Source organism: Pan troglodytes, chromosome 20 (genome assembly GCF_028858775.2).
Source record: "Pan troglodytes isolate AG18354 chromosome 20, NHGRI_mPanTro3-v2.0_pri, whole genome shotgun sequence".
Classification (NCBI taxonomy): Eukaryota; Metazoa; Chordata; class Mammalia; order Primates; family Hominidae; genus Pan; species Pan troglodytes.
Window position 1 is genome coordinate 58,968,421 of NC_072418.2, and position 25,809 is coordinate 58,994,229.

Sequence of the window (25,809 nt, forward strand, 5' to 3'; positions counted from 1 at the left end):
ATGAGATATTGAAGATATAAAGCTAACTGGAATTGGTGATTGGCAGAGTTCTGAAAAAAGGGGCTCTGGGAATTGCTCTCACCTTTCTTCTGGAACGATCTGGTGGGTGGTGATGCCAGGAGTCAATGACTAACATTTTGAGCTCTGAGACAGCTTCAAGCTGGGCTGTTATCCCACCTGTGCAATGTAATGTCGATCCTGTGTGAGCTACGTAATCATTCACTAACCAATATTTGAAAAACTAATGGTTGCCAGTGTTGTCAACTTTAAATTGGGATGAATAATATACACAAATATTAGTGACATTTTTAGAATAATTACTCTGGTCTAGGCACTGTTCTCCACATTTTGATTGTCAAGACACCTTCACGCTAACCTAGTAAGGGGAGATACACTCTCCACTCCACCCCTTTTTTGAAACAGGGTCTTGCTGTGTCGCCCAGGCTGAAGTACAGTGGCACAATCACAGCTCACTGCAGCCCCTAACTCCTGGGCTGAAGCAGTCCTCCTGCCTCAGCCTCCTAAGTAGCTGGAAATTAGGCATATGCTACAACATCTGGCTAATTTTCATATTTGTTATAGAAAGGGGGGGGCAGGGGTCTCGCTGTGTTGCCCAGGCTAGTCTTGAACTCCTGCCCTCAAGTGATCTGCCCATCTCAGCATCCCAATGCACTAGGATTACAGGGATGAGCCACTATGCCCAGCCAAGCCCTACTATATAAATGAACAAATTACCATATACCGGATTGATGGGAAGCTCAATTAAATTTATGTAAAACAAGAAAAACAATGAGCTCAGCATCTGCTCCAAAGTAGGATCACAAACACAACATTTTTTCTTATTATCACTTAGAAAAAACCTATGAGAGAATATTTTTTGTTAGAAGTAAAAGATGAGGTATTTTGTTTTTTGTTGTGAGACTGAGTTTAGCTCTTGTTGTCCAGGCTGGAGTGCAATGGCGCGATCTCAGCTCACTGCAACCTCCGCCTCCCAGGTTCAAGCGATGCTCCTGCCTCAGCCTTCCGAGTAGCTGGGATTACAGGCATGTGCCACCACACCTGGCTAATTTTGTATTTTTAGTAGAGAGATGGGGTTTGTCCATATTGGTCAGGCTGGTCTCAAACTCTCAACCTCAGGTGATCCGCCTGCCTCGGCCTCCCAAAGTGCTGGGATTACAGGCGTGAGCCACTGCACCCAGCGAGACAAAAGATGAGTTTTTGATGCTTTGAATTTGTGGTCCTGTGACCCCTTAAGGGGGGCGAGTTAGACACACGAGTCTGGAATTTTAGGAAAGAAGCCCTCACAAAGGAGAGGATGGGAACTCTGAAGTATAGACGTGATAATTAAATCCATAGAAAAAGAGGTGTTTGAGGAAGAACTGAGGGAGGCCTGAGTTTGAATGCAGACTGGCTTCCTGGGGTTTCCCTCCCTCTGTAAAAACCTACATTCCAGTGGCACAGCCAGTCCTCTGAGGACAACAGGTCGGTCTGAGCTCAGCAAATAGAGCTTCTATTCTTAAGGTGTATTTCCCGTGGTTTTAACGTGGGTCTGTTAATGGCTTCCCCTGATGTGGACGACAGACGGCCCTCCGTTTCCATGCGTTCTGTGTCCATGGATTCAACTAACCATCGATCAAAAATATTCAGGAAAACTCCACAAAGTTCCAAAAAGCGAAATCCGAATTTGCCACATGCTGAGCGGTGCATTGAGTCCACGCAAATTGAAGCGATGTGTAGACATCGTGTTAGATATTGTAAGCAGCCTAGAGATGACTTAAACTACATGGGAGGATGTGCATAGATTATATGCAGTTATACCATTTTATATCAGGGACTTGAGTATCTGGAGATTTTGATGTCATTTGGGGATGTCCTGGAACCCATCTTGGACTGATTCAGAGGATACAACTGCAATGAAGTGTAAGTTCTAGAATTTTTATGTGGAGACTTTGCATACAGTTAGTAATTGTATTACACATTTGTGCAGAGAGACTCTTGCTGCCTTTTTAAGGTAAATAGTGGTACCAGTAAACTTAAGGTCCCAGGATATGAATCTTTTTCACGTTCATTGAGTACCTATCAGATATCAGAGGCTGAAGAGGCTGGAACTATTGAGGCAAAAAGACAAGGTATTTTTCTCATGGAGCTTACATGATAAGCTAGGGGCTGACAAAAACGAAATGCATAAAAGAGTTGAAGTTTGTGATAAATGTCAGGTGGTATAAAATAATTATAGTTTGTGATAAGTTTCATTTTTTCACATTTTCAGGCCCTGTGCTAATGTTGAATGCATATTCTTAAATCTTTATCAGGTGAGCCGGGCACAGTGGCTCACGCCTGTAACCCGAGCACTTGGGAGGCTGAAGTGGGCGGATCACTTGAGGTCAGGAGTTCAACACCAGCCTGGCCAACATGGTGAAACCTCATCTCTGCTTAAAAAAAAAAAAAAAAAGAACAAATATATATGTGTGTGTGTATATAGATGTGTGTATATATATGTGTATATATGTATATATAACATACGTATATGTACATATATGTATATACATATGTATACACGTATATACATACGTATACGTATATACGTATATACATATGTATATACGTATATACGTATACGTATGTATATGTATACATATATATACACATATATACATACACACACACACACACACACACACACATACATATGAAATTAGCTGAGCATGGTGGCAGGCACCTGTAATTCCAGCTACTTGAGAGGCTGAGGCAGGAGCATTGCTTGAACCTGGGAGATAGAGGCTGCAGTGAGCCAAGATCACGCCGCTGCACGCCAGCCTGGGCAACAGAGTGCAACTGTGTCTCAAAAAAAAAAAATCTTCATCAGGTGGGGAAACTGAACAGCAACTTGTATCAAATCACACAGATGCTCTACAGCAGGGGTCCCCAACCCCCAGGCCATGGACTTGTAGGGTGGCCTCTTAGGAACCGGGCAGTATAGCAGGAGGGAGCAAAGCTTCATCTGTATTTACAGCTGCTTCCCATGACTCATGTCACCACCTGAGCTCTGCCTCCTGTCAGATCGGATGTGGCATTTGGTTCTTCCAGGAGCATGAGCCCTATTGTGAACTGCACATGCGAGGGATCTGGGTTGCTTGCTCCTTATGAGAATCTAATGCCTGATGGTCTGTCAGTGTCTCCATCACCCCCAGATGGGACCATCTAGTTGTAGGAAAACAAGCTCAGGCTCCCACTGATCCTACATTATGGCGAGTTGTATGATTATTTCATTGTATATTACAATGTAATCATAATAAAGTGCACAATAAACGTAATGTGCTTGAATCATCTCAAAACCACCCCCTTCCACTCCAGTGTGTGGAAAAATTGTCTTCCATAAAACCGGTCCCTGGTGCCAAAAAGGTTGGGGATCACTGCTCTACCGTAGAGCTTGGGTTCCAGGCGGGATCTGTCTGACCTCAAGGAACGTGCTCTGTTCTCTCTCTCTCTCTTTTTTTTTTTTTTTTTTGAGATGGAGTCTCGCTCTGTCGCCCAGTCTGGAGTGCAGTGGCACAACCTTGGCTCACTGCAAGCTCCACCTTCTGCGTTCATGCCTTTCTCCTGCCTCAGCCTCCCGAGTAGCTGGGATTACAGGTGCCCGCCAACACATCTGGCGAATTTTTTTTTTTTTCGTATTTTTAGTAGAGACGGGGTTTCACTGTGTTAGCCAGGATGGTCTCAATCTCCTGACCTTGTGATCCGCATGCCTCGGCCTCCCAAAGTGCTGGGATTACAGGGGTGAGCCACCACATCTGGCCATTCCCCTCTTTATGTACAGCAGGATTCCCCCATTGCATGGGGGAAACCAAGGGATGGAACAGGAAGGGCACACCTGTCCTACAGATGTAGAACTTGGGGCCATGGTACATGCATCCGTGGCTCCCTCAAGTTCCCCTCCCCCTCCCCAAGGCTACGTATGTTGGCATACATCATTCATTTAACAAATACTTGAGTTCCTACAGAGTGCCAGGCACTGTCATAAATACTGAAGGTCCAAGAGTGAGTAAGAAAGTCCATGTTTAGATTCTACGGGAGGAGACCATCAGCAAATACAGCGTAACCCATCAGGTCCCCAGTGCAAAAAGGGACATCGGGTTGAACAAGGGAAGCAGAGCTATTGCGTAGATTGTTAAGAAGCTTTTGAGGCCTTTAAAGTAGGGAATGAAGAGTGAGCATGTTCTCATCACCTGGCTAGGAAGAAACAAGACCCATGTCTGGAGGCTGACTCAGGCCCCACTGATGCTCAGTCCAGGGTTTCTGTGAGGTATATTTTTACTAAAATTCAGATTGGCTTCAGCTGGGCGCAGTGGTTCATGCCTGTAATCCCAGCACTTTGGGAGGCCAAGGTGGGCACATCACTAGGTCAGGAGATTGAGACCATCCTGGCTAACACAGTGAAACCCTGTCTCTACTAAAAATACAGAAAATTAGCTGGGCGTGGTGGTGGGCGCCTGTAGTCCCAGCTACTCAGGAGGTTGAGGCAGGAGAATGGGGTGAACCCAGGAGGCGGAGCTTGCAGTGAGCTGAGATTGCGCCACTGCACTCCAGCCTGGGTGACAGAGCAAGACTCCATCTCAAAAAAAAAAAAAGAGATGGAGTCTCGCTCTGTGACCAGGCTGGAGTGCAGTGGTGTAATCTCAGCTCACTGCAACTTCCATCTCCCGGGTTCAAGCAATTCTCCTGCCTCAGCCTCCTGAGTAGCTGGGGACTACAGGTGCCAACTACCATGACTAGCTAATTTTTGTATTTATTAGAGACGAGGCTTTGCCATTGACCAGGCTGGTCTCAAACTCCTGACCTCAGGTGATATGCCCATCTTGACCTCCCAAAGTGCTGGGATGACAGGTGCGAGCCACTGCCTGGTCCGTTTCCTGATTTTCATTCTACCCTCTCTGACTTCAGGACATGGAGGTGACACATGGGACTACAAGAGTCACGTGATGACCAAATTCGCTGAGGAGCAGGATGTACGTCGTAGTTTTGAAAAAAGTGCTGCTGACTGGCCGGAAATGCAAACGTTGGCTGGTGCTTTTAATTCAGACCAGTGGGGCTTCCGGCCTCGCACGGTGGTTCTGCACGGAAAGTCAGGAATTGGGAAATCGGCTCTAGCCAGAAGGATCGTGCTGTGCTGGGCGCAAGGTGGACTCTACCAGGGAATGTTCTCCTACGTCTTCTTCCTCCCCGTTAGAGAGATGCAGCGGAAGAAGGAGAGCAGTGTCACAGAGTTCATCTCCAGGGAGTGGCCAGACTCCCAGGCTCCAGTGACGGAGATCATGTCCCGACCAGAAAGGCTATTGTTCATCATTGACGGTTTCGATGACCTGGGCTCTGTCCTCAACAGTGACACAAAGCTCTGCAAAGACTGGGCTGAGAAGCAGCCCCCGTCCATCCTCATACGCAGTCTGCTGAGGAAAGTCCTGCTCCCTGAGTCCTTCCTGATCATCACCGTCAGAGACGTGGGCATAGAGAAGCTCAAGTCAGAGGTGGTGTCTCCCCGTTACCTGTTAGTTAGAGGAATCTCCGGGGAACAAAGAATCCACTTGCTCCTTGAGCGCGGGATTGGTGAGCATCAGAAGACACAAGGGTTGCGTGCGATAATGAACAACCGTAAGCTGTTCGACCAGTGCCAGGTCCCCGCCGTGGGCTCTCTGATCTGCGTGGCTCTGCAGCTGCAGGACGTGGTGGGGGAGAGCGTCGCCCCCTTCAACCAAACGCTCACAGGCTTGTACGCAGCTTTTGTGTTTCATCAGCTCACCCCACGAGGCGTGGCCCGGCGCTGTCTCAATCTGGAGGAGAGAGTTGTCCTGAAGCGCTTCTGCCGTATGGCTGTGGAGGGAGTGTGGAATAGGAAGTCTGTGTTTGACGGTGACGACCTCATGGTTCAAGGACTCGGGGAGTCTGAGCTCCGTGCTCTGTTTCACATGAACATCCTTCTCCCAGACAGCCACTGTGAGGAGCACTACACCTTCTTCCACCTCAGTCTCCAGGACTTCTGTGCCGCCTTGTACTACGTGTTAGAGGGCCTGGAAATCGAGCCAGCTCTCTGCCCTCTGTATGTTGAGAAGACAAAGAGGTCCATGGAGCTTAAACAGGCAGGCTTCCATATCCACTCGCTTTGGATGAAGCGTTTCTTGTTTGGCCTCGTGAGCGAAGACGTAAGGAGGCCACTGGAGGTCCTGCTGGGCTGTCCCGTTCCCCTGGGGGTGAAGCAGAAGCTTCTGCACTGGGTCTCTCTGTTGGGTCAGCAGCAGAAGGCCCCAGGAGACACCCTGGACGCCTTCCACTGTCTTTTCGAGACTCAAGACAAAGAGTTTGTTCGCTTGGCATTAAACGGCTTCCAAGAAGTGTGGCTTCCGATTAACCAGAACCTGGACTTGATAGCATCTTCCTTCTGCCTTCAGCACTGTCCGTATTTGCGGAAAATTCGGGTGGATGTCAAAGGGATCTTCCCAAGAGATGAGTCCGCTGAGGCATGTCCTGTGGTCCCTCTATGGTGAGTACCCCAGGCAGTTTTATCCTATGCCGTGTGCTGAGCTCTGTGTCTCTACTGCTGGGACTTGACATGACTTCCAGGAACTTCAAGGTCCCAGAGAATTCTTTCAGGATGAATGGCCCAGATGACGTCCAGCTGGCTAAAATGCCAGGACCGGAATCTGGCGCATTGTCCACACCTGGGAAAGGTCTTTCACAATACAGGGCCCCGCCTAAGACTCTAAAGGAAAGGCTCTGGGGTTGAAACCCAGGAATATGTGGTTTATTTTATTATTTTAAGTCAGAGTCTCACTCTGTTGCCAGGCTGGAGTGTAGTGGCACGATCTCGGCTCACTGCAAACTCCACCTCCCAGGCTCAAGAGATTCTCCTGCCTCAGGCTCCCGAGTAGCTGGGACTACAGGTGCACACCACAATGCCCAGCTAGTTTTTGTAATTTTAGTAGAGATGGGATTTTGCCACGTTGGCCAGGCTGGTCTCGAACTCCTGACCTCAGGTGATCCACCTGCCTCAGCCTCCCAAAGTGCTGGGATTATAGGAGTCAGCAAGCCCCTCCCATGAATGTGACCACTCAGGTTTGTGGACTGCTTATTTGGTATGGGGTCCAGGGCCGTGCTGTCCAGTAGAGGGTTCTGTGATGGAAATATTCCATGTGCCTTGTCCAGTAGGACAGCCACCAGCCTTATAAGCCTGTTGAGCATCTGAAACGTGGTGAGTGAGACTGTGGAGGTGAAACTCATCTCACTCCATTTCAACTCATTTGTATTTTTTTTCTTTTTTTGAGACAGAGTCTCACTGTGTCACCAAGGCTGGAGTACAGCAGCATGATCTTTGCTCACTGCAACCTCTGCCTCCCGGGTTCAAGCGATTCTCCTGACTCAGCCTCCCAAGTAGCTGGGGTTATAGGCATGCGCCACCATACCTGGCTAATTGTTGTATTTTTAGTAGAGACAGGGTTTCACCATGTTGGCCAGGCTGATCTCGAACTCCTGACCTCAGGTGAGCCACCTGCCTTGGCCTCCCAAAGTGCTGGGATTATAGGCATAAGCTGCTGTGCCCGGCCTCATTTGTATTTAAATAGTCACACATAGCTGATGCTTGCTGAATAGTGCAGGTCTAGAAAACACACTTTGCTGGACTGTCTCAGTGTCATCCTCCTATGACCCAGAACACAGCAGTGACGAATGTGGACAGGCTGGCTGGACGAGGATTGCTTGAGGGCAGGTTTTTGAGCCCAGCCTGGGCAACAAAGTAAGACCCTGTCTGTGGACAGGCTGGGTGCAGTGGATCATGCTTGTAATCCCAGCACTTTGGGAGGCTGAGGTGGGTGGATCACGAGGTCAGGAGTTTGAGACCAGCCTGGCCAACATAGTGAAACCCCATCTCTACTAAAAATACAAAAATTAGCCAGGCATGGTGGCGCACACCTGTAATCCCAGCTACTCAGGATGTTGAGGCAGGAGAATTGCCTGAACCCAGGAGGCGGAGGTTGCAGTGAGCCGAGATCACGCCACTGCACTCCAGCCTGGGCATCAGAGTGAGACTCCATCTCAAAAAATAAAAAAATAATAAAGCATCAAATTATCACATGGGGCTGGGCGCGGTGGCTCATGCCTGTAATCCTAGCACTTTGGGAGGCTGAGGCAGGTGGATCACATTAGGTCAGGAGTTCGAGACCAGCCTGGCCAACATAGTGAAACCCCATCTCTGCTAAAAATACAAAAATTAGTGGGGCGTGGTGGTGGGTGCCTTTAATCCCAGCTACTCGGGAGGCTGAGGCAGGAGAATTGCTGGAACCCCGCGGGCAGAGGTTGCAGTGAGCCAAGATGGCACCACTGCACTCCAACCTGGGTGACAGAGTGAGACTCTATCTCAAAAAAAAAAAAAAAAAAAATTCTCACATGGGAGAGGTCTGGCACAGCACCTGCTGTGAGCTAAGGCCTTGATAACACGGCAGCTACCCTTGGTTGGAAAACAAGTACAAATGCTTGCTTTTTAGGAGGTGAGCTCATGTCAGTGCAGAAATAAAGAACAGCTTGCCTGTTACTTTGTTCTTTCCACAGCCAAGGGGAGTCACAGTCTGGGCAATTTTCCTGTAGATTGGCTGAAAACGTGCACAGCCACAGGCTAAGCACTGAGATGGGAAATTTACATATAAAAAGTCACAGCTACTTGTGTTCACAGCTACCCTGTGCTATACTTCCATTCATTCACTTTCTTCTTTTTTTTTTTTTTTTTTTTTTTTGAGACGGAGTCTTGCTCGGTCACCCAGGCTGGAGTGCAGTGGTGCGATCTCGGCTCACTGCAACCTCCACCTCCTGGGTTCAAGCGATTCTCCTGCTTCGGCCTCCCTAGTAGCTGAACTACAGTTGTCCACCACCACACCTGGCTAACTTTTGTATTTTTAGTAGAGATGGGGTTTCACCATATTGGCCAGGCTGGTCTCGAACTCCTGACCTTGTGATCCTCCCACCTTGGCCTCCCAAAGTGCCGGGATGACAGGCGTGAGCGACTGCGCCCGGCCTCTATTTTTCTTTTATTCTTCAGGGCAAACCCATGAGGTTAGCTCCCTGTTCACAAACGTGGGAAGGTATACACTCAGACACGTGGGAAGGTATAAACTCAGACAGGAGGTGATTGCCAGTGGACGGGAGACTAATTGCTCCAATTTTTAGGTGTACGATACAATATTAACTACAGGCAAGACATTGTACAGTGGATCTCTAGAACTTTTTCATCTCACATCACTGACCCTTCATGCCCATGAAACGATAACTCCATCTCCCCTGCTCCCCAGGCCCCCGGCAGCCTCCACTCTATTTTCTGCTATTTTAGACATTTCAAAGTAGAATCATGAGCCCAGTGTATTGGTGGCTCACGCCTGTCATCCCAGCACTTTGGGAGGCCAAGGTGGGTGGATCACTTGAGGTCAGGAGTTCGAGACCAGCCTGGCCAACATGGTGAAACCCCATCTCTACTAAAAAAAATACAAAAATTAGCCAGGCATGGTGGTGGGCACCTGTAATCTCAGCTACTTGGGAGGCTGAGGCAGGAAAATCACTCGAATTTGGGAGGCAGAGGTTGCAGTGAGCCAAGATCATGCCACTGCACTCCAGCCTGGGAGATAGAGACTCCGTCTCCAAACAAAAAAAGTAGACTCGTGTAGCATTTTGCAGTGTTTGTCCTTCTGTGACTGGTACAGCTCACCTAACAAAATATCCTCCAGGTTCGTCCACGCTGTCATAAACGGTAGAATGTCCTGCTCTAAGGTCGAGTAATATTCCATTAACGTATGTATCACATGTTCTTCGTTCGTCCATGGATGGACATGTAAGTTTTCCAGATCTGAGCTATTATGAAAATGCCACAGTGAGCGTGGGAGACCAAACACCTCTTCCACATCCTGATCTCAGTTCTTCCAGGTATATACCCAGAGGTAGGATCGCTAGGTCCTACGGTAGCTCTATTTTAATATTTTTTTATGAACCTCTGTACTGTTTTCCACAGCTGTTGCACAGTTTTCCACAGCTGTTGCACAGTTTTACGTTCAAGTGGGGCTGGAATTGAAGCAAAGATCTGATGCAGGGCTGGGCGCGGTGGTGGCTCACACCTGTAATCCCAGCACTTTAGGAGGCCAAGGCAGGGGCAGATCATGAGATGAGGAGTTGGAGACCATCCTGGCCAACATGGTGAAACCCCATCTCTATTAAAAATGCAAAAATTAGCTGTGCGTGATGGCATGCGCCTGTAGTCCCAGCTACTCGGGAGGCTGAGGCAGGAGAATCGCTCGAACCCAGGAGGCAGAAGTTGCAGTGAGCCGAGATTGTGCCACTGCGCTCCAGCCTGGGCAACAGAGCGAGACTCCATCTCAAAAAAAAAAAAAAAAAATCTGATTCAGGAGCTGGTGGTTCCCAGTCATGCCTGCATACCCCCTCAGGTATCGATATATCCGGGAGGCAGGGTGGACACAGGGCTAGTCATGCAAAGTGTGATGGCAGCCGCTAAGTTGCCTCAGGGCCTCTAAAGCCACCCTGGTCTCACCTCGACAGCTCGGTCCCTCTCCTCCGACGTGTTGTCACGACTGCTCATGTTAAACTCCATCCCACGAGCCCATGTTTCTATCCCCCCTGATGTAGGATGCGGGGTAAGACCCTCATTGAGGAGCAGTGGGAAGATTTCTGCTCCGTGCTCGGCACCCACCCACACCTGCGGCAGCTGGACCTGGGCAGCAGCATCCTGACAGAGCGGGCCATGAAGACCCTGTGTGCCAAGCTGAGGCATTCCACCTGCAAGATACAGACCCTGATGTAAGGCTGCCCGCCCCCTACGAGAGAATGCCTTCCCATGACGCTATCCAAGCTCTCCCCTACCTCCTGAGAGACCCATCTGAAGCCTTTCAAGTGCAGCCTGAGGGCATAAGTGCCACCAAAGGTGTAGGAACCAAGTTCCCAAAAGCACAGAGTGGGGAGTCGCTAAAGACCTTGTGATCGGCCGGGCACAGTGGCTCACGCCTGTAATCCCAGCACTTTGGGAGGCCGAGGCGGGTGGATCACCTGAGGTCAGGAGTTCAAGACCAGCCTGGCCAACATGGTGAAACCCCATCTCTACTAAAAATAAAAAAAAAATTAGCAGGGCATGGTGGTACGTGCCTGTAATCCCAGCTACTTGGGAGGCTGAGGCAGGGGAATTGCCTGAACCAGGGAGGTGGAGGTTGCAGTGAGCCAAGATCGCACCACAGCATTCCAGCCTGGGTGACAGAGTGAGACTCCATCTTAAACAAAAAACAAAAAAAAACCTTGTGATGATGTTACTGAAGCAGGCTCCTTGACACCAGGTTTGGACGGGTTTGGATGGATTAAGCTCCCCAAGGCAGGGATTGTTAATACTCTTTCATACACCATTCCCAGTAGCTGGCCCATCACAGGCACTCAGGTATTCGTTGTTTTAAAAGGAAATACAATTAATTAGAAATTTGCAAGTTAGAATGGGAAAAGGATGGGAAGGAAAAATGAGGATACAACTAAACATCACCAGTGTCGAATGTGTCTCCCCTTCCCCATTGCAGGTTTAGAAATGCACAGATTACCGCTGGTGTGCAGCACCTCTGGAGAATCCTCATGGCCAACCGTAACCTAAGATCCCTCAACTTGGGAGGCACCCACCTGAAGGAAGAGGATGTAAGGATGGCATGTGAAGCCTTAAAACACCCAAAATGTTTGTTGGAGTCATTGAGGTACGTCTCTGGTAGAGCTTTTGCCTTGTTTTTCTTCGTTTACTTGCGTTTGAAATGATTACATAAAGTGGCAAAAATTAAAGAGCTGCAAAGATGGAAAAGTTTTGGTGATGGATGGTGGTGACTATTGCAGGAGTTGAGTGCCACTGAATTGCACACCTAAATAGTTAAAATAGTGCATTCGGTTATAAATACTTTATCACAATTTAAAAAACTCAGTTTCATTAAAAATTGTTCATGCAGAGGCAAGGTCTCGTTTGTTTGCTCAGTCTGATCTTGAACTCCTGGGCTCAGGTGGTCCTCCCCCCTTGGCCTACCAGAGTACTGGGATTATAGGCTTGAGCCACCATACCCAGCGAGATTTTAATTGTATAGAGGTTGAATGTGCCCTTCTGGGCCGGGCACGGTGGCTCACGCCTGTAATCCCAGCACTTTGGGAGGCCAAGGCAGGCAGATCACTTGAGGTCAGGAGTTCAAGACCAGCCTGGCCAACATGGTGAAACTCCATCTCTACCAAAAATACAAAAATTAGCCAGGCGTGGCAGGCACCTGTAATCCCAGCTACTCGGGAGGCTGAGTCAGGAGAATCTCTTGAACCCGGCAGGCGGAGGTTGCAGTGAGCTGAGACCGTGCCACTGCACTCCAGCCTGGGCAACAAGAGCAAAACTCTGTCTCAAAGGAAAAAAAGTGCCCGTCTGGCAGTTTCTCCCAGTGGTTAATCTTACATACTATCGCATAATATCAAAACTGGGAAACAGATCCTGGTATGGTGTGTGTACATTATTCTATAGCAGTTTATTACATCTAGATTTGTGTAACAGTCACAGTAACCAAGATGCTCTGGGGTCACACACCCCTCCCTAACCGCACCGTTCCTAATCCTCAGCAGCCACGTGTGTCTTCCATCTCTGTATAACCTTGTCATTTTGACAATGCTCTTAAAGTGAAATCGGTGTGGTACATCGTCGCCTGAGACTGGCTTTGCTCCATCAGCGCTTGAGATCCACCCAAGCAGTCAAGTGTTACACACTTTGTTCCTTTCTGTTGGTGACGGCCATTCAATGCTATGGAGTACCACAGTTTAACCATTCATCCAGGGACACGTTGGTTGGTTGGTTGGTCGGTCCCAGTTTGTGGCTCTTACTGCGGTTTGTAAGTCCTGGGAAGGTGGTTTTTTCATTAGATTAGCTTGGTTTAGAGATACAACTATTTCATGTTTATATAGTTTTCTTTTCTTTTTGACTGAGTCTAGCTCAGTTGCTCAGGTTGGAGTGCAGTGGCGTGATCTCAGCTCACTGCAACCTCCACCTCCCTGGTTCAGGCGATTCTCCTGCCTGAGCCTCCCAAGTAGCTGGGATTACAGGCATCCGCCACCATGCCTGGCTAATTCTTGTATTTTTAGTAGAGATGGGGGTTTCACCATGTTGGCCAGGCTGTCCTCGAACTCCTGACCTCAAGTGATCCACCGGCTGTGCCCTCCCAAATAAAGTATTCTGAGACAGACAAGTACAAGCCCTGCTTTGAGCTTTGTTAGCTGGCACATCAACTAACATCGAAGAATAGTAAGAAAGAAGAAGAATTTGCTTTGCACCATGTGGTGTTTGCCTGGCAGCCAGGGAACTGCACTTTAAGAAGATGTAACCCAGGGAAATTAGCCAAAGCATAAATGTTGTCTCAGGATGGAAATGCTGTGCCTGACATTGTGTGGGGTTTATCTGGGAACAGATGGAGGAAGCTGCATGCTCACTCTTTTGCTCACTGTCTGCACCACAAGTGCAGAGAGCTGGAGCTTAGATTCAAAGAATAAATAAGATAGACGTTGTCGGAAAAGATGGATGGAGGCTATTTGGGGCCAAGGAAGGAAAAAGCATGAAGTCACTTAGGTCCAGCTTCCTGGAAGTCTAACGAATTTACCTTCTCATAACTCAACTAATGAATTTACCTTCTCATAACTCACAGGGGCAGGAGTGTTGCTCTCTTCTCTTCACTCCTGTATTCCCGGAACCTAGAACTGCTCTATTCCTAACACCTGGCCCGTATTCCCCAAAGTACTTATTGGATAGAGGGATGGGATGATCAGCTAAGTCTCTAAATGGGAGACTTTGATGTTGGAAGATGGATTGGGCCACATCGTGAAGGGTTTCCATTTCACTATCACATTGAGGAGTTGGAACTTCCTTTATTCAATAACGACAGATGCTTGATTCTGCGTATAGTACATGTTCCAGGGATGTGCTGATGAATGAAACGAGATTCTTTGATTCGATAACGACAGATGCTTGATTTTGCATGTAGTACTACGACATGTTCCTGGGACATGCTGATGAATGAATTGAGATTCTTTTTTTTTTTTTTTTTTTTTTTTTTTGGAGACAGAGTCTTGCTCTGTTGCCCAGGATGGAGTGCAGTGGTGAAATCTCGGCTCATTGCAAGCCCCACCTCCTGGGTTCACGCCATTCTCCTGCCTCAGCCTCCTGAGTAGCTAGGACTACAGGCGCCTGCCACCACGCCCGGCTAATTTTTTTGTATTTTTTTAAGTAGAGACAGGGTTTCACCATGTTAGCCAGGATGGTCTCGATCTCCTGACCTCGTGATCTGCCCGCCTCGGCCTCCCAAAGTGCTGGGATTACAGGTGTGAGCCACTGCGCCTGGCCGAGATTCTTTTATTCAATAACGACAGATGCTTGATTCTGTGTGTAGTACTATGACATGTTCCTGGGACATGCTGATAAATGAAACGAGGTTGTTTTATTCAATAACGACAGACGCTTGATTCTGCGTGTAGTACTACGACATGTTCCAGAGATGTGCTGATGAACGAAACGAGATTGCTGCTCTCATGGTGCTCACAGGCCAGCACAGGGAGAGCAGAACAAGACAAAAAGAATGATGTGTGCACACACACGGCAGGAGCATGTATAGGCTTGGAGAGCTCTAAAAGTTCTGTCCAAAATTCAACACAGACCAGGCACGGTGGCTCATGCCTGTCATCCCAGAACTCTGGGAGGCTGAGGCGGGTGGCTCACCTGAGGTCAGGAGTTCGAGACCAGCCTCGCCAACATGGTGAAACCCCGTCTCTACTATAAATACAAAAATTAGTCGGGCATGGTGGCATGCACCTGTAATCCCAGCTACTTGGGAGACTGAGGCAGGAGCATCACTTGAACCCGGGAGGCAGAGGTTACAGTGAGCCGAGATTGCGCCACTGCACTCTAGCCTGGGTGACAGAGTGAGACTGTCTCAAAAAATAATAATAATAAAATAAACCTGCTTCCTTCATCTCTGCCCTAGCCAGGCACTGGCCTAAGTGTTTCTTGGCTATTCTAATATTCTAATCCTCACAACCATCGCTGAGGTCGGTAGTGCTGTTGTCCTCATTTCCAGGGCATAAACTGAGTCACAGAGATGCTAAGCTATTTGGTTAACAGGGAATTAAGTGATGTGTTAGATTTGGGGGTGGATGTGCTGGCTCATGGGGTAGCTGTGTACGTTCCTCTTTCGTAAATACTGCCGGTCATCCCGGAAGCTCGTGCCCTTCAGCAAATGCTCGAGTGCCCTTTGTGTACCAGGCACTGTCGCAGCTGCCAAGGGGACCATAGAGAACAAAGCAACCAGGCCTCCACCTTCATGGAGATGACATTCTAGGAAGGAAGACAGGCAGGAAACAAGCACTAACATAAGTATGTGGAACGTTGGGTGGAGGCCGGGCACAGTGGCTCACGCCTGTAATCCAGTGCTTTGGGAGGCCAAGGCGGGTGGAGCACAAGGTCAGGAGTTTGAGACCAGCCTGGCCAACATGATGAAACCCCATCTGTACTAAAAATACAAAAATTAGCCAGGTATGGTGGTGGGCACCTGTAATCCCAGCTACTCAGGAGGCTGAGGCAGGAGACTCGCTTCAATCCGGGAGATGGAGATTGCAGTGAGCCAAGATTGCGCCACTGCACTCCAGCCTGGGTGACAAGAGCAAGACCCTGTCTCAAAAAAAAAAAAAAAAAGTTGGCTGGGGTGGGTTGCTATGAATGTTGAGACAATGGAGGGAAGTGGGGTAGGCACCATTTAAGGTCTGGCTTACCCGAAAGGCGACCTTCAAGAGACATGAAAGGACGTGAACCCCATGAAAACCTGAGGGAGGGAGGAGGGGAGGTTGCACTGGAAGGAACGGCAATTTCTCAGGCCCGGAGGCAGGAGCAGACAGAGTTCGAGGACCAGGAAAACGGCCAGCGCTGCTGGCGTGTGCTGAGTAGAGGGGAAATGGGCTGCTTTGGACAAGAGCTGGGATTGCTTCATGCTGCCTGTCTCTGCAGGCTGGATTGCTGTGGATTGACCCATGCCTGTTACCTGAAGATCTCCCAAATCCTTACGACCTCCCCCAGCCTGAAATCTCTGAGCCTGGCAGGAAACAAGGTGACAGACCAGGGAGTGACGCCTCTCAGTGATGCCTTGAGGGTCTCCCAGTGCGCCCTGCAGAAGCTGATGTGAGTGCCACTTCCTTTCCACCAGGATTATCGTAACTTCCACCGGGATTATCGTAACTTCGATTCTCCAGGTCATGGTGGGAGGGAAATGAGCAGATGTACAAACCAGGGGTGAGGAAGGAAGTTGGGACCTCCCAAGACCTGCCCAGTGTGGGGTGTAAGAGTGACCTGAAAAACATCTGTTCTTGCTCCCAAACTCTAAATGGAGATAAAAGGTGGACGCGGGAATCAGCCAGGTGGAAATTGCATAATGACCTTCCCTCCTGATAAAGCTCTCCTGGGCGTGAGGCTTATGTGTGCAGCTTACACTGTGGGTTAGTGAATGCTTGGCCCCACGACTGGAGAGGTATACCCACTCAGTCACTCAAAGAACACGGGTGGGGGTCAGGCTCCCCTCTGCCTGGTAAAGTCCAGGCCAGAGCTCATGCATTCTGGGCTTCTGGGCACAGAGAGGCTCAAAAAGGAGGAGGGTCACCCAAAATCCCAATCCCACCTCCTTCTATGGAGATGAGGGAGCCCAGTGCAGGGATGAACCCAGGCCTGTGTTGTTCTAGCAGAAGGGCCTCCGAGTGGAAACGCAGGGGGCAGCAGTTCTGCACCCCTAACACCTAAAGGGATATCACTTCTTTCCTTTTCCGTGTCAGAGTTTTGTTGTTGCCCAGGCTGAGTGCAGTGGTAAGATCCTAGCTCACTACAGCCTCAACTCTTGGGCCCAAGTGATCCTCCCACCTTGGCCTCCCAAAGTTCTGGGACTACAGGTGTGAGCCACCATGCCTGGCCCACTTGCTTACTGATAACTGATCTAGGCAGGGAGGCGAAGCAGCAGCAGCAGTTATAGCAACCACTATTCAATGCTTACTGAGCTGTGCCAAGCACAGCGCTAAAATCCCTCCAACCCTTCCTCGCTGAGTTCTCAAAACAGGTCTACGGAGCAGGTGCTGTTGATAACCCTATCGGCAGATGAGACAGCTTCGGAAAGGCCGTGTCACTTGTCCACAGTTGGACGGTGCTGGGATAGTGATGCCGGGAGTCAAGGGTGGAGCTGATTCAGCTGAGCCACCCAGTGTGGCAGCCACTATCCACGTGTGGCCAGCCAAATCTAAATTAAATGGGAAAGTCAGTTTCCTCATCACACTAGACCCATGTCAAGAGCTCAGTAGCCATGTGGGGCTAGCAGCTCCCATTCTGGACAGCGCCGCTCTAGGTGACCTTTAATCTTACCTGGATGGCAGTGCTGGTATCAGCAGTGAGACATCCAGGCTCAGAGGGTGACATCTGAGCTCTCGATCTTGGGTGTCATATTCTCAAGGGGAAGGGGCGTTCACTCCAAGTTCTCGTTACAGGAAAACACATATCACTCATGTAGCAGACTGTGTCTGGAATCACTTCAGTGCTACATAAAAAGCTGCTTAAATAGCCAGGTGTGGTGGCTCACGCCTGTAACCCAGCACTTTGGGAGGCCGAGGTGGGCAGATCACCTGAGGTCGGCAGTTCAAGACCAGCCTGGCCAATGTGGTGAAACCCCATCTCTGCTAAAAATACAAAAAAATTAGCTGGGCATGGTGGCAGGCGCCTGCAATCCCAGCTACTCGGGAGGCTGAGGCAGGAGACTCACTTGAACCCGGGAGGCGTAGGTTGTGGTGAGCCAAGGTCACGCCATTGCACTCCAGCCTGGGCAACAAGCGCAAAACTCCATCTCAAAAGCAGACAGAGTATCTAGTTTATGCCTAAGGGTCATGATGTGTTAGATGTAGTTTTGGGGGGTGGGTCTTGCTCACTGTTCTGGAGTACAGTGGCACAATCACAGCTCACTGCAGCCTCTACCTCCCAGGCTCCAGGGATCCTCCTGCCTCAGCTTCCCAAGTAGCTGGGACTACATGCATGTACCACCATGCCCGGCTAATTTTTTCTTTTTAGAGACAGAGTCTTGCTATGTTGCCCAGGCTGGTCTCGAACTCCTGGGCTCAAGCAGTCCTCCTGCCTCAGCCTTTCAAAGTGCTGGGATTACAAACACAAGCCACGGTGCCCGCCCTAAGTGTACTTTTAAATTGGAAAAATTGGCCCAGTACAGTGGCTCACGCCTGTAATCCCAACACTTTGGGAGGCTGAGGCAGGCAGATCCCCTGAGGTCAGGAGTTGGAGGCCAGCTTCGAGACCAGCCTGACCAACATGGTGAAGCCCTGTCTCTACCAGAAATACAAAAATTAGCCAAACATGGTGGTGCATGCCTATGATCCCAGCTACTCAGGAGGCTGAGGCCGGAGAATCATTTGAACCTGAGAGCAGAGGTTACAGTGAGCTGAGATCATGCCACTGCACTCCAGCCTGGGCAACAGAGCGAGACTCCATCTCAAATAAATAAATAAAAATAAATAAGAAAATAAATAAATTGGAAAAATTACTCATTTCGGCAAAGCCTTACATCACAGCCATGTGGGGACTGGAAATGGCTGAGCAGTGATTGTTGCCCAGCCATTCCCCATTGTGACTGGCAGATCTAATCACCCACAATACTTAGAGTATTCTTTTGGGGCTGATGCACTGGAGTTGAGTTTGCAAGTTAAAGGCAGAGAGGATGCGACTTCACCATATGTCTGCAAGGACATGCCAACTATGGGGGTGATACGTCTTTCCCCTCCTTTACAAGGAGGGAGAGATGGAACTTTAAGAAGGCATCTCATCATGTCCTCTCTGGGGCTCTCTTCTTGCAGACTGGAGGACTGTGGCATCACAGCCACGGGTTGCCAGAGTCTGGCCTCAGCCCTCATCAGCAACCGGAGCTTGACACACCTGTGCCTATCCAACAACAGCCTGGGGAACGAAGGTGTAAATCTACTGTGTCGATCCATGAGGCTTCCCCACTGTAGTCTGCAGAGGCTGATGTGAGTCTGCCTTGCTCCCCTGCAAGGACTTCCTAGCTTTCTAACATAGCGTGGTGTAGCTCTCAAAGCAGAAAGCAGTGGGGAGGGGGTGTGGACATCATCACATGAAGGGACCTGGTATATGCTGAATTCTGTCCATGTCTCCTAGGTTTCATCCTTTCTTGGAAAATTCTGTGTCTGCCTTTGTGTTATCTTACAGTGGGAAGTCATTTGTTCAAGGACAGTCAGTTCTCATAATTGGAGGTCATCATGTTCTACAAAGTCACTCTTGAGCACTGAACCAGCCAGCATGGAGCCATTGCCCCTGGGAGAGGTACAGGGTTAGCTTCCTGTGAACCTCTAGTCACGTTTTCATCAATCGATGAAAATGTATTTCATGTTTCTGTTCAATGACTTTTACTTGATACACATCGTTGATTCGTTAACATGGAGCACATGACCAACGGCACCATGACTCGTGCCTGACAAAGCCCATCTGACGCAAGTGATGGACCTCACAGCCTCCCCACGCTCCCCAGCATTGGAGAGCACTTTGGCGCTACGCTAGGAGGTCATTTTAAACAACATTATTGCAGCGGGGCGCGGTGGCTTACGCCTGTAATCCCAGCACTTTGGGAGGCTGAGGCAGGTGGATCACTTGAGCTCAGGAGTTCAAGACCAGCCTGGCCAACATGGTGAAATCCCATCTCTACTAAAAATACAAAAAATTAGCCGGGTGTGGTGGTGCATACCTGTAATCCCAGCGACTCAGGAGGCTGAGGCAGGACAATCACTTGAACCTGCGAGGTGGAGGTGGCAGTGAGCTGGCATGAGCTGAGATCGTGCCATTGCACGCCAGCCTGGGCAACAGAGTGAGACTGCATCACAAAACAAACAAAATTGCCCACAAAAAGCACAAAAATCCAACAAACACAGCACTAAATACCCTCAAAAAGGACATTGTTGACAGTGGAGAGCTGAAATCAGTTCAGCCTCCACTGGGAGCAACGTGTGTCTGGAGACTCAAGTTCTTCTCTGCTCTGCACACGTGCATGACCAGGAAGAACTGGGCACTCCCGGTATTGATTTGGAGAATTACCAACACATTATAGCAAGTAGGAAAATTCACAAATACAGAATCCATGAATAATGAGGATCAATTGTGTTGATTACTACTGCGTTTATTAGTTGCTAGTGATACAGACACAGATGCAGTTCTCATTATTTTTCCAAAAGTTATTGGGGTACAGGTGGTTACATGAGTAAGTTCTTTTCTTGTTGTGTTTTGAGACAGTCTGGCTCTGTCATCCAGGTTGGAGTGGCATGGCGCAATCTCAGCTCACTGCAACCTCCACCTCCCCTCCCAGGTTCAAGCGATTCTCCTGCTTCAGCCTCCCAAGTAGATGAGATTACAGCTGTGCACCACCACACCTGGCTACTTTTTGTATTTTTAGTAGAGGCAGGGTTTTGCCATGTTGTGTAGGCTTGTCTTGAACTCCTGACCACAGGTGATCTGCCTGCCTCGGCCTCCCAAAGTGCTGGGATTACAGGCATGAGCCACCATGCCCAGCTAGGTTACATGAGTAAGTTCTTTAGTGGTGATTTGTGATATTTTGGTGCATCCATCACTCAAGCAGTGTACACTGCACCATGTTTGAAGTCTTTTATCCCTCGCCTCCCTCCCATTCTTCCCCCAAAATCCCCAAAGTCCATTGTATCATTCTTATGCCTTTGTGTCCTCATAGCTTAGCTCCCACATATCAGTGAGAATATACGATGTTTGGTTTTCCATTCCTGAGTTACTTCACTTGGAATAATAGTCTCCAATCTCATCCAATTCACTGCAAATGCTGTTAATTCATTCCTTTTTATGGCTGCATAGTATTCCATCATATGTGTGTGTGTGTGTTTCTTTATCCACTCATTGATTGATGGGTATTTGGGTTGGTTCCACGATTTTGCAATTGTCAGTTGTCCTGCTATAAATATATGGGTACAAGTATCTTTTTCGAATATTGACTACTTTTTCTCTGGGTGGATGCCCAGTAGTGGGATTGCTGGATCAAATGGTAGTTCTACTTTTAGTTCTTTAAGGAGTCTCCACACTGCTTTCCATAGCGGCTGTACTAGTTTACTTTCCCACCAGCAGTGTGGATGCGTTCCCTGATCACCACATCCACCCCAGCATCTACTGTTTTTTATTTTTTGATTATGGCCATTCTTGCAAGGGTGATGTGGTATCACATTGTGGTTTTGATTTGCATTTCCCTGATTATTAGTGATGTTGAGCCTTTTTCATATGTTTGTTGGCCATTTGTATATCTTGAGAATTGTCTATTCATGTCCTTAGCCCACTTTTTGATGGGATTGTTTTTTCTTACAGATTTGTTTGAGTTCATTGTAGACTCGACTCTAGATTATGAAGATTTTCTCCTACTCTATGGATTGTCTGTTTACTCTGCTGACTTTTTTTTTTTTTTTTGAGACGGAGTCTTGCTCTGTCGCCCAGGCTGGAGTGCAGTGGCGTGATCTCCGCTCACTGCAAGCTCCGCCTCCCAGGTTCACGCCATTTTCCTGCCTCAGCCTCCCCAGTAGCTGGTAGCTGGGACTACAGGCACCCGCCACCACACCCGGCTGATTTTTTTGCGTGTGTTTTTAGTAGAGACGGGGTTTCACCATGTTAGCCAGGATGGTCTCGATCTCCTGACCTTGTGATTCGCCTGCCTCGGCCTCCCAAAGTTCTGGGATTACAGGCGTGAGCTACCGCGCCCGGCCTCTGCTGACTATTCTTTTGCCATGCAAAAGCTCTTTGGTTCAATTAGGTCCCAGCTATTTATCTTTGTTTTTATTGCATTCACTTTTGGGTTCTTGGTCATGAAATCCTTGCCTAAGCCAATGTCTCGAAGGGTTTTTCCCATGTTATCTTCTAGAATTTTTATAGTTTCAAGTCTTAGGTGTGTTTTTTTTTTTTTTTTTTTTTGGAGACAGAGTCTTGCTCTGTCACCCAGGCTGGGGTGCAGTGGTACGATCTGAGCTCACTGCAACCTCTGCCTCCCAGGTTCAAGTGATTCTACTGCCTCAGCCTCCCCAGTAGCTGAGATTACAGGCACCGGCCACCACGCCCAGCTAATTTTTGTATTTTTATTAGAGATGGGGTTTCACCGTGTTAGCCAGGCTGGTCTCGAACTCCTGATCTGCCCACCTCTGCCTCCCAAAGTGCTGGGATTACAGGCGTGAGCCGCTGCACCCAGCCAGGTTTAAGTCTCTAATACATCTTGAGCTGATTTTTGTGTTAGGTGAGAGATGAGGATCCGGTTTCATTCTCCCACATGTGGCTAGCCAATTATCTCAGCACCCTTTGTCGAAAAGGGTGTCTTTCTCCACTTTAGGTTTTTGTTTGCTTTGTTGAAGATCAGTTGGCTGTAAGTATTTGGGTTTATTTCTGGGTTCTCTATTCTGTTTCATTGGTCTATGTGCCTGTTTTTGCACCAGTACCACACTGTTTTGGTGACTATGCCTTATAGTTTGAAATCAGGTAGTGTGATGCCTCCAGATTTGTTCTTTTTGCTGAGTTTTGCTTTGGCCACGCTGGCTCTTTTTTTGGTTCCATTTGAATTTTAGAATTGTTTAATTCTGTGAAGAATGATGGTGGTATTTTGATGGGGATTGCGTTGAATTTTGTAGATTGCTTTGGCAGCATAGTCATTTTCACAATATTGATTCTACCCATCCATGAGCATGGGATGTGTGTCCATTTGTTCGTGTCGTCTGTGATTTCTTTCAGCGATGTTTTGTAGTTTCCCTTGTAGAGGTCTTTTACCTCCTTGGTTAGGTATATTCCCAAGTTGTGTTGTGTTGTGTTGTGTTTTGCAGCTGTTGAAAAGGGGTTGAGTTCTTGATTTGATTCTCCGCTTGGTTGCTGTTGGTGTATAGAACTATTGATTTGTGTACATTAATCTTGTATCTGGACACTTGAATTATTTTATCAGTTCTAGGAGCTTTCTGGAGGAGTCCTTAGAGCTTTCAAAGTAAACATTCATATCGTCAGCAAACAGTGACAGTTTGACTTTCCTGACTTGGATGCCTTTTTTTTCTTTCCCTTGTCTGATTACTCTGGCTAGGACTTCCAGTACTGTGTTGAAGAGGAGTAGTGAGAGTGGGCATCCTTGTCTTTGTTATGCATGCATCTAAGTGAAGAGACAGCCTGAACAGGCTAAGTGTGAGCAACAAGGCTGTGTATTCACTTGGGTGCGAGCAGGCTGAGTCTGAAAAGAGAGTCAGCGAAGGGTGATGGGATTGGAGCTAGTTTTTTTTTCTTTTTTTTATTATACTTTAAGTTGTAGGGTACATGTGCACAACATGCAGGTTAGTTACATATGTATACATGTGGCATGTTGGTATGCACCCATTAACTCATCATTTAACATTAGATATATCTTCTAATGCTATCTCTCCCCCCACCCCACAACAGGCCCCAGTGTGTGATGTTCCCCTTCATGTGTCCATGTGTTCTCATTGTTCAATTCCCACCTATGAGTTGAGAACATGTGGTGTTTGGTGTTTTGTCCTTGGGATAGTCTGGAGCTAGTTTTATTGGTTAGGGGTAAGCAGTGGAAAGTAACAGTCTGGGACCGTTTATTGCGGGCAGGGGAAGAATGTCACATGGTACACTGTCACAAGGTGGGAGGGGTCACAGGGCACAATGCCACAAGGTTGATTGATCAGTTAGGGTAGAGCATGTTACAATGATAGAATGTTGCAGGTTGGCTAATCAGCTAAGACAGGAGCTAGCTGTTTTTCTTTTGTGGTTTTTCTGTTATCCTAGACTTTCTGGCTCCAAGAGGCCTTCTGGATGTGTACATGTGGGTCACGGAGGTCACCATGGCTTGACCATGGTGCATCCTGCTCAGAAGACCTCAGTCTTATTCCAGTTCTCAAAGGGAATGCTTTCAACTTTTCCCCATTCAGTATTATGTTGGCTGTGAGTTTGTCATAGATAGCTTTTATTACATGAAGGTTTGTCATAGATAGCTTTTATTACATGAAGGTATGTCCCTTGTATGCCAACTTTGCTGAGAGTTTTAATCATAAAGCATTGCCGGATTTTGTCAAATGCTTTTTCTGCATCTATTGAAATCATGTAATTTTTATTTTTAATTCTGTTTATGTGGTGTATCACATTTATTGACTTGTATATGTTAAACCATCCCTGGTATGAAACCCACTTGATCATGGTGGGTTATCTGTTTGACATGTTGTTGGATTTGGTTAGCTAGTATTTTGTGAAGGATTTTAGTATCTATGTGCATCAAGGATATTGCTTTGTAGTTTCTTGTGTGTGTTTTTTTTTCCGTTATGTCCTTCCCTGGTGTTGGTATGAGGATGATGCTGGCTTCATAGAATGAATTAGGGAGGTTTCCTTCTTTCTCTATCTTGTGGAATAGTGTCAAAAGTATTGGTACCGATTCTGGTACCAATTCGTCTTTGAATGTCTGGTAGAATTCTGTGAATCCGTCTGGTCCTGGACTTGTTGGTAATTTTTAAATTACCATTTCAATCTCGCTGCTTGTTACTGGTCTGTTCAGGATATCTAATTCTTCCTGATTTAAGCTAGGAGGGTTGGATCTTTCTAGGAATTTATCCATGTCTTCTAGGTTTTCTAGTTTATGTGCATAAAGGTGTTCCTTATAGCCTTGAATGATCTTTTGTATTTCGGTGGTGTCAGTTGTAGTATCTCCTGTTCCGTTTCTCAGTGAGGTTATTTGGATTTTCTCTTCTCTTCTTGGTTAATCTTGCCAATAGTCTATCAATTTTATATTTTCAAAGAACCGGCTTTTTGTTTCATCTATCTTTTGTGTTTTTTTGTTTCAGTTTCACTTAATTCTGCTCTGATCTTGGTTATTTCCTTTCTTCTGCTGGGTTTGGGGTTGATTTGCTCTTGTTTCTCTACTTCCTTGAGGGTGTGACCTTAGAGTGTCAGTTTATGCTCTTTCAGCCTTTTTGATGTAGGTGTTGAGGGCTATGAACCTGTTAGCACTGCCTTTGCTGTATCCCAGAGGTTTTGATACATTGTGTTGTTGTTCAGTCTGAAGAATTTTTTAATTTCTGTATTGATTTCATTTTTGACCCAGTGCTCATTCAGGAGCAGGTTATTTAATTTCCATCTGTTTGCATGGTTTTGAAGGTTCCTTTTGGAGTTGATTTCCAGTTTTATTCCACTGTGGTCTGAGAGAGTGCTTGATAAAATTTCAATTTTCTTAAATTTATTGAAGCTCATTCTATGGCCTGTTATGGTCTATCTTGGAGAAGGTTCCATGCACTGTTGATTAGAATGTGTATTCTGCAGTTGTTGGATGAAATGTTCTGTATAGATCTGTTAAGTCCATTTGTTCCAAAGTATAGTTTAAATCCATTGTTTCTTTGACTTTCTGTCTTCATGACCTGTCCAGTGCTGTTAGTGGAGTATTGATGTCCCCCAGTATTACTGTGTTGCTATCTATCTCATTTGTTAGGTCTATTAGCAATTGTTTTATGAATTTAGGACCTCCAGTGTTAGGCAAATATATGTTTAGAATTTTGATATTTTCCTATTGGACAAGGATTATATAATTATATAATGTCCCTTTTTGTCTCCTTAACTGCTGTTGCTTTAACGTTTGTTTCATCTGATCTAAGAATAGTTACCCCTGCTCGCTTTTGGTGTCCATT

The 25,809-nt window shown here is 47.4% G+C and overlaps 1 protein-coding gene across 1 annotated transcript in view; it reads left to right on the plus strand.

Annotated features, from left to right (window-relative positions):
• The window catches only part of NLRP5 (NLR family pyrin domain containing 5), a 58,903-nt gene that overhangs the window by 21,915 nt on the left and 11,179 nt on the right, over positions 1-25,809 (plus strand). The window contains exons 7-11 of the mRNA XM_063800417.1: positions 4,942-6,532; positions 10,666-10,836; positions 11,595-11,762; positions 16,070-16,240; positions 18,952-19,122. Coding sequence (XP_063656487.1) covers positions 4,942-6,532; positions 10,666-10,836; positions 11,595-11,762; positions 16,070-16,240; positions 18,952-19,122 — 2,272 coding nt within the window. The remainder of the gene's footprint in view (positions 1-4,941; positions 6,533-10,665; positions 10,837-11,594; positions 11,763-16,069; positions 16,241-18,951; positions 19,123-25,809) is intronic.